Below are 8,731 nucleotides of genomic sequence, written 5' to 3' on the forward strand. Positions count from 1 at the left end.
CTTGGTTGTCCTCTCAGGTGTAAGGGTGGAGATTAAACAGCTGGCTCTGAACATGTAAGTGGGGCTTATTCACTATAAGCTTTGCTGTGGGATGATCTGAGTGGCCCTGTATCACTGTCTTTTCTCCTTTCCCTTGGAGATGGTCAGATTTCTCAGTATGCTTCCCCTGTCCTGTCTGGAGGGAGGGCAGTGTTCTGGGAATGAGGGGCTGGTGCCAGGTGCAGAAGAGGTCTTCCAGTTTGGCATGCATATAGTAATCATCTATTTTTGGTAAGGGACACCTCTTCTACAATAATGCCTAGCATTCCTAGGACCAGACTTTAAACTTTGCCTGAGAATAAATTTCCTTTTTTTTTTTTTTTTTTTTTTTTTTGACACAGAGTCTCGCTCTGTCACCAGGCTGGAGTGCAGTGGCGCGATCTTGGCTCACCACACCCTCTGCCTCCTGGGTTCAAGCGATTCTCCTGCCTCAGCCCCTGAGTAGCTGGGACTACAGGCACACGCCACCACGCCCAGCTAATTTTTGTATTTTTAGTAGAGACAGGATTTCACCATGTTGGCCAGGCTGGTCTCAATCTCTTGACCTCCTGATCCACCCACCTCGGCCTCCCAAAGTGCTGGGATTACAGGCGTGAGCCACTGTGCCTGGCAAATTTCTGATTGCCTACCTTGGTAGAAGAGGAGTAAACCTTAGGGCAAAGAGTTTGATGGGAAAAGTACAAATTGCCATGGCCCCAGCTTTTCTAACAGAGCCTCCCTCAGTGGCCGTATGTTCACCCAACAGTGTGAAATAGAGGAAGGATCTAGGACAAAGGTCAGCAAACTTTTTCTTTTTCTTTTCTTTTTTTTTTTTTTTGAGACAGTTTCACTCTTGTCACCCAGGCTGGAGTGTAATGGTGCGATCTCAGCTCACTGCAACCTCTGCCTCCTGGGTTCAGGCGATTCTGCTGCCTCAGCCTCCCAAGTAGCTGGGATTATAGTCATGCGCCACCACGCCTGGCTAATTTTGTATTTTTAGTAGAGACGGGGTTTTACCATGTTTATTGCCCAGGCTAGACTTGAACTCCTGACCTCAGGTGATCCGCCCTCCTCGGCCTCCCAAAGTGCTGGGATTACAGCCAATAAAACTTTATTTATAAAAAGATGGTGAGCCATATTTTGTTGTTTCCTGATCTAAAGCATCTTATATTTAGTTTTTTAACATCCTCAACTTTTTTAAATTTTCAACCACAACTTAATATTCCCTACTTTTGGCCAGCTCACGCCTGTAATCCCAGCACTTTGGGAGGCCAAGGCAGGCAGATCATGAGGTCAGGAGATCAAGACCATCCTGGCTAACACCGTGAAACTCCATCTCTACTAAAAATACAAAAAATTAGCCAGGCGTGGCGGCTTGAGCCTGTAGTCCCAGCTACGAGGGAGGCTGAGGCAGGAGAATTGCTTGAACCTGGGAGGCCGAGGTTGCAGTGAGCTGAGATTGCACCACTGCACTCCAGCCTGGGAGACAGAGCGAGACTCCATCTCAAAAAAAAAATTCCCTACTTTAGCTCAACAACCCCCTGTTTACCTCTAGTTCCAGCACCATTAAATCCTGAGCATTTTGAAGATTTTTAATGTAAGTTAGATTTCTTGGATTCATCAATACAGGTTTAGGATTTGGCTTTCTGCAGTCCACTACACTAACTGCTACTCTTCCACGTCTTTCTAACTCGCAGAATTATTATTATTATTATTATTATTATTATTATTATTATTGTTGTTGTTATGTTGATACGGAGTCTCACTCTGTCACCCAGGCTGGAGTGCAGTGGCACATTCTCGGCTCACTGCAACCTCTACCTCCCGGGTTCATGCCTGAATTCTCCTGCCTCAGCCTCCTGAGTAGCTGGGACTACAGGTGCCCACCAACATGCCGGCTAATTTTTTGTATTTTTAATAGAGATGGGATTTCACTGTGTTAGCTAGGATGGTCTTGATCTCCTCACCTTGTGATCCGCCCTCCTTGGCCTCCCAAGTGCTGGGATTACAGGTGTGAGCCACCGTGCCTGGCACTAACTTGCAGAATTATATTTTTAAATCTTCTGTTGCTTCCCTTCCTCTTAGAGTTTTGGGGTGGGTTGTTGTTGTCATTGTTTTTTGAGACAGAGTCTTGCTCTGTTGCCCAGGCTGTAGTGCAGCAGCTCAATCTTTGCTCACTGCAACCTCCACCTCCCAGGTTCAAGCCATTCTCCTGCCTCAGCCTCCTGAGTAGCTGGGACTACAGGCAGGCACCACCACACCTAGCTAATTTTTTTATTTTTGGTAGAGGTGGGGTTTCATCATGCTGGTCAGGCTGGTCTTGAACTCCTGACCTCAAGTGATCTGCCTGCCTTGGCCTCCCAAAGTTAAAGGATTATAGGCGTGAGCCACTGCGCCTGGCCAGAGTTGTGTGTGTGTGTTTGAGACAGAGTGTTGCTCTGTTGTCCAGGCTGGAGTGCAGTGATGCGATCTCGGCTCACTGCAACCTCCGCCTCTGGGTTCAAGCAATTCTCCTGCCTCAGTCTCCCAAGTAGCTGGAACTACAGGCATGTGCCACCACGCCCAGCTGATTTTTTGTATTTTTAGTAGAGATGGGGTTTCACCATGTTAGCCAGGATGGTCTCTACCTCCTGACCTCGTGATCCGCCCACTTCAGCCTCCCAAAGTGCTGGCATTATAGGCGTGAGCCACTGTGCCTGGCCCCGGCCCCGGCCTGGTTTTTTTTTTAACAAAGATTCAGAAGGCATCAGATTTGGATGCTGCTCTTCCTCAAATCTCTTGCCCATAGTTTCAAAGCCCTCTCTTATTTCTTTACATGTAATGAAGCGAATCTGTTTTATATTCTATATCTTATAATTATGATATCTGAAGTCTTTAGGGGTCTGATTCTGATAACCATTGATTCTCCTAGTTCCCATGCATATGTGGCTTGGTTTTCTTATTTTTGTGTATTGATTTTTATTTTATTTTTACTATATGCTTGGGATTCAGCGTGCTTCTTTATTTGGTAGTTAATTGGGGCCTGCGTTGAAGTTGAATTCATTTAGAATTTTTTTTTTTTTTTGCTTCTATTATCTAGGGGCACTACCAATTGTTACCATTTTTAAAATAAAATTCTCCACTTGAGAATTGTAGGAAAGACAACATAAATTTGGGCTCCAAATCCAAGCGAGGGCTTATGGTTGTAAAACCTCAGGGGAGTGTCCGGGTGGGGTGGCTCATGCCTATAATCCCAGCACTTTGGGAGGCCAAGGTGAGGGGATCACTTGAACGAGGGAGTTTGAGACCAGCCTGGGCAACATATTAAAACCCTGTCTCTACAAAAAGTTTAAAAATTAGCCCAATGTGATGGCATGTACCTGTAGTCCTAGCTACTTGGGAAGCTGAGATGGGAGGATTGCTTGAGCCCAGGAGGTTGAGGCTGCAGTGAGCCATGATCAGGCCACTGCACTCCAGCTTGGTGACAAAGGAAGACCCTCTCTCAAACAAACAAACAAAAACACAACAAAAACTCAGCTCACGCCTGTAATCCCAGCACTTTGGGAGACTGAGGTGGGCAGATCACCTGAGGTCAGGAGTTCAAGACCAGCCTGGCCAACATAGTGAAACCCCATCTCTACTAAAAATACAAAAAATTAGCCGGGTGTGGTGGCACGCGCCTGTAATCCCAGCTACTCGGGAGGCTGAGGCAGGAGAATCACTTGAACCCGGAAGGTGGAGGTTGCAGTGAGCTGAGATCGCACCATTGCGCTCCAGCCTTGGCAACAAGAGTGAAACTCTGTCTCAAATAAATAAATAAATAAATAAATAAAACCCAAGTTTTTTGTGTGTGCCCACATCCACCTAGCACCACGGTCAAGTAGGCCGTTTTCCCTGCCATCCCTTCTGCGTGATGGGTCTCACTCACCCTGTACTGAGGCTGAAGTGGAAGTCAAGTTTCAGGTGCATGCAGGATGTCCTGTTAGGTTCCATGTTGACTGGGCCTTAGCTTGTTCTTGTGTCTCCCTTGTCCCAGCAGCAGCCCGAAGGGAGGCATAGGATCACCAAGTGTCACTGATACCCTCGGAGTCAGACTGGTTTAGGTGTTTCCTTACCCCCCAGAGTTCCCCTTTCACTTTGTCCTGAGGCCCCTGCAGTACTTCTTGAATCCATGATTCACCACAGAAGGTGCCTCTTCACCAGGCTGTACAGGTGGTGATGGGAGGGGAGGAGAACTGATGAAGCAGGAAGGTCTACAGGACACCCTTACCAGTTCAATGTGGGGGATTACAGGAAGGGAAAAATATAAGCCAATAGTCATGTTTGTGTCTTGGGTTACTTGAAAAGTGATTTTTTTTTTTTTTTTTTTTTTTTTTTTTTTTTGAGACGGACTCTAGCTTTGTCACCCAGGCTGGAGTGCAGTGGTGTGATCTTGGCTCACTGCAACCTCCACCTCCCAGGTTCAAGCGATTCTCCTGCCTCAGCCTCTCCAGGCTCGTGCCACCATGCCCGGCCAATTTTTGTATTTTTAGTAGAGATAGGGTTTCACCATGTTTGTCAGGCTGGTCTTAAACTCCTGACCTCAAGTGATCTACCTGCCTGGGCCTCCCAAAGTGCTGGGATTACAGGTGTGACTCACCACACCCCCGGCCCTGGCTAATTTTTGTGTTTTTAGTAGAGATGGGGTTTCACCATGTTGGCCAACTTAAACTCCTGACCTCAGGTGATCCGCCCGCCTTGGCCTCCCAAAGTTCTGGGATTATAGGTGTGAGCCACTGCACCCAGCCCCTTCCTCCATTCTTGATTCTGGGCCTCTTAGCCATTGACCAATCCGACCCCAAATTAACCACGTGCTGAAGGGGTGCCTGGCTATGGCTTTATCTCCAGATAGGCTGCACCTCAGCCTCTTGGCTTTGGCTGGCTGCTTCTGGGGGCACACATCTCTCTCTATGCAAGGAGTGAGAACTCTGCAAATGCTTCAGTAATGATCTTGAACCAAGGGTCTCTGATTTTAGACTTCATTTCCTGAATAGTAACACTGAGAATTTCTGCGTTGTCCACTGTGGAGTTAACTGTAAAACCAAGACAGAGGTTTGGACTAGAGGATTAGAGTCCCATGTACAATATAAGAATTCATTTCTGTTCTTCCTCAAGGTTCCCTGCCAGGGCTAAGTATTTAACTTTATGCTTACGTCCATTGCCAGCACTACCTTTTCTTTTTAGGTGAATACAGAATCTGTTGGTTCTTCTGGGCTAAGGTAGCCTCAGGAATAAAATATTCCCTCTTGTAGGTAGCAGCACTCTCTGGAGATGCACGACGGTGCCTGGACATCTGCAGGCGTGCCACAGAGATCTGTGAGTTCTCCCAGCAGAAGCCTGACTCCCCTGGCCTGGTCACCATAGCCCACTCAATGGAAGCTGTGGATGAGATGTTTTCGTCATCATACATCACGGCCATCAAGTAAGATGCTCCACTTCCTGAGCCTTCCTGGAAGGCTGTAGAAACATGTTTCCCTTTCTAAGCTTTTACTCATTCAACCTGCACTTACTAATAACATGGTTCTTTTTCATAGGGACATTATCTAGTCAGGGAGACAGAAATATAACCCTAGGATAATAGAATATTTGCCACTTATTGAGCTATATTATAGGTGTTTAGGGCGTAAAAGTGCTATGATAGGAACAAATAAAAAAGAAGCAGCTGCTTCTCTCACACTGAATGATGCGCCTAGCTCATGAAATGAGGGCACGGGTATTTCTGAGTGACCAGTATATTTCCAGATGTAGTTGCTATGTTTCCTCACTTCCGCAGTGACATTTTCTGTATCAGTTTGAGAGTTTGGGGGTCGGGGGAACCTTACCACGTAATACAGGAGAAATTATTTCCCAGGTTTTCTCTTTTCTAAAGACACAGAAAAGCTTTCTTTGGCTTTCCTCTGGGCTGGGGTTACAGCCACGAACAAAACTCACATCCGCTCGTTTCCTTTAAGAAATTCCTCTGTTCTGGAACAGAGCTTCCTGAGAGCCATCCTTGCAGAGTTCCGTCGATCAGGATTGGAGGAAGCCACATTCCAGCAGGTGATCTCCTCTTTTCAAATCGTTCTAGATTTTGGACTTGCACTTTTAAAATACGTGGACAGTTCCATGAATGTGTGACAGTCTCTATTTTGTGCCACCTAGTCTGTGTAAAAGAATATCAGACTGGCACCTACTTTAATGTGACATTTTATAGAGCTGCATGAGCCAGAGACCTTTAGCGACTGGTTCTGCGTGTTAGATTGAAGGCCTGTGTGCCAGACACTGTTCAAAGAATGAGATGAATAAGACAAAGTTACTCCCCGATTACAGCTTATGTTGTAGTGGAGTCAAGGCTTTCAGAATGAGGCCATATTTGAGAGCAAATCACAGATCAATCCAATCCCTACATGGGCATAGTTCAATTAGATCAAGTGAGAGGAATCAGTAGGGCTTGTGATTTGTTAGTTTACTTAAGACTGGTATCTCTAGGTAATTGGCTGCCTTGGAAGATGAATTGTTAAAGGTGTTTATGAGTGTGTACCTGAGAGTGTGTATGTCTGTGTATGTATGTTTTAGACATCTTTATTTAACTAAAATAAGGAAAACATTTTCCTTTCAGATACTTATTTATTGGGTTGGTTGTAAATTCTTGTTTAAAATTTTAGTTACTGGTCATGTTGTGCCCATTACCGTTCTCCTCCTACAGTCTGAGATAGCTCTTCTGCAGAGAGTCACTTTCATTTTAGTTTGTAAACAATTCCTGAACATCTGCAGTGTGCAATTAACTGTGATGGATCCTTGAACCCCAAGCTGATCTGGTTAACATCCCTGTTACTGACAAGCTCCCAGTCTTGGGACTGGGACGGGGATGGACTCATAGATATTAAGAATGGAAAGTGACCAGAAATGCTCCAGACTTAGTTGACCCAGTGGAGAACGTTAGGGTAGGAATCTGTGTTTCCAGCTATTCTCCTGCCTCCCTTTATTTCTTTATTCAGTTTTCTCTCTGGGCCTTTGTGCTTTTCCAAGGGTCATGCCTTGGCATTTGCTCACTGTACCTGATAAGGAAAGTGGCCTTGTAGCAAAATTTGACTTGAATTTTGACAATCTCAATTGTGGAACTCAGCCCTTGGAGATAAGACTATCTGTATCACCAGTGAGAGTTACTAGTCATTTTATATCCATTATCTCACAAGGGATGTACAGTGTATTTTATAGATAAAATTGAAGCTCAAAAGAGTGCAGTAACTTGCCCAGGTTTACATATTTAGGTAAGTGGTAGCACCAGGATTCAGGCCTGCTGTTTTCTGATTCCAAGGCTAGCATTCCATTCTGCCTCTGCATTTTGTGTACCACTGGGGCACCAACTGATGCCTTCTGGAGTGTCTGATATCCTGGGGGCCATGTGTCTGATTTTCCCAAATGAAGAAAGAAAGGAACAGAAAAAGCCCCAGGATTGTATTTCCTCTTAACCTTTGCCTTGCTATTTGTGTCTAGATATATAGTCAACATGTGGCACTGTGCAGAATGGAGGGGCTGTCGTACCCCACGGTGTCAGAGACCATGGCCGTGTGTTCTCACCTGGGCTCCTGTCGCCTCCTGCTTGTGGAGCCCAGCAGGAACGATCTGCTCCTTCGGGTGCGGCTCAACGTCAGCCAGGACGACGTGCTGTATGCACTGAAAGAAGAGTAAAGGGGTTTCACAAGTTAAAAGACTGTGGTCTTGCTGGGTTTTGTTTTTTGAGACAGGGTCTTGCTCTGTCGCCCAGGCTGGAGTGCAGTGGCACAATCATGGCTCACTGCAGCCTTGACTTCCCAGGCTTAGGTGAGCCCCCTACCTCAGCCTCTCAGGTGGCTGAAACTACAGGCACATGCCACAACGCCCAGCTAATTTTTTGTATTTTTTGTAGAGACAAGGCTTCACAATGTTGCCCAGCTAGTCTACAAAGAATCTAATTTCCTTTTTCTAAGCACATGGAATTGTTGTAACAAAGTATATTGAATGGAAATGACTCTCATGTAATTTGGAATTTTCCATTAAATAATTTGCTTTTTCCTGAGTGTTTGTGAAGTTATTACATTATAATCATTACAAATATCTGATTATGCAACCAAACTGTCCTTCCTACAATAGCCCTTCCATGTGACTTTTATTTCTGTTACTAGGCCTGCCATTTATTTAATGGTAACATATATAAAATATAAGTACACGATTTACTTGTATCTGTTTAAAATAGTTCTGGGAGAGTATGCAAGAAACTGGTTATACTGATTACCTCTGGAAAGAATCAGATGGCCAGGGTTAGGGGTTAGAGGAGGACTTTTCATTGTGTGTCATTATCTGTCTTAAGTTTCGAATAATATAAACAAAATTTAGTTTATAAAAAAGGAACTGCTGGAAATAATATAAATAAGTAATCTCTAGCCACAAATGGCTAGAAAGTGTAATTTTTACAAAGGTACCATTTACCATAAAAACAAAACAAATCTTTAAATACAAAAGATTTATATGTCACAGAAAATATAAGGTACTTAGAAATAAATTGATTTAAATATTTATTTTGTTTGTTTTCCCTCTGTCACCAAGGCTGGAATGCAGTAATGGATCATAGCTCACTCCAGCCCTAACCTCCTGGGTTCAAGTAATCTTCCTGCCTCCTCCTCCTAAGTAGCTGGGATTCCAGGTGTGTACCACCATGTCCGTCTCCTAGGAATTA

The 8,731-nt window shown here is 44.8% G+C and overlaps 1 protein-coding gene across 1 annotated transcript in view; it reads left to right on the forward strand.

Annotated features, from left to right (window-relative positions):
- ORC1 (origin recognition complex subunit 1) overlaps window positions 1-8,074 on the forward strand; it is a 32,208-nt gene extending 24,134 nt beyond the window's left edge. The window contains exons 15-17 of the mRNA XM_007978755.3: window positions 5,289-5,458; window positions 5,988-6,075; window positions 7,513-8,074. Of these exons, the coding sequence (XP_007976946.3) occupies window positions 5,289-5,458; window positions 5,988-6,075; window positions 7,513-7,707 (453 nt within the window). The 3' untranslated portion in view covers window positions 7,708-8,074. The remainder of the gene's footprint in view (window positions 1-5,288; window positions 5,459-5,987; window positions 6,076-7,512) is intronic.
- The last annotated feature ends 657 nt before the right edge of the window (window positions 8,075-8,731 follow it).

The sequence above is a fragment of the Chlorocebus sabaeus genome, chromosome 20 (genome assembly GCF_047675955.1).
Source record: "Chlorocebus sabaeus isolate Y175 chromosome 20, mChlSab1.0.hap1, whole genome shotgun sequence".
NCBI lineage: Eukaryota > Metazoa > Chordata > Mammalia > Primates > Cercopithecidae > Chlorocebus > Chlorocebus sabaeus.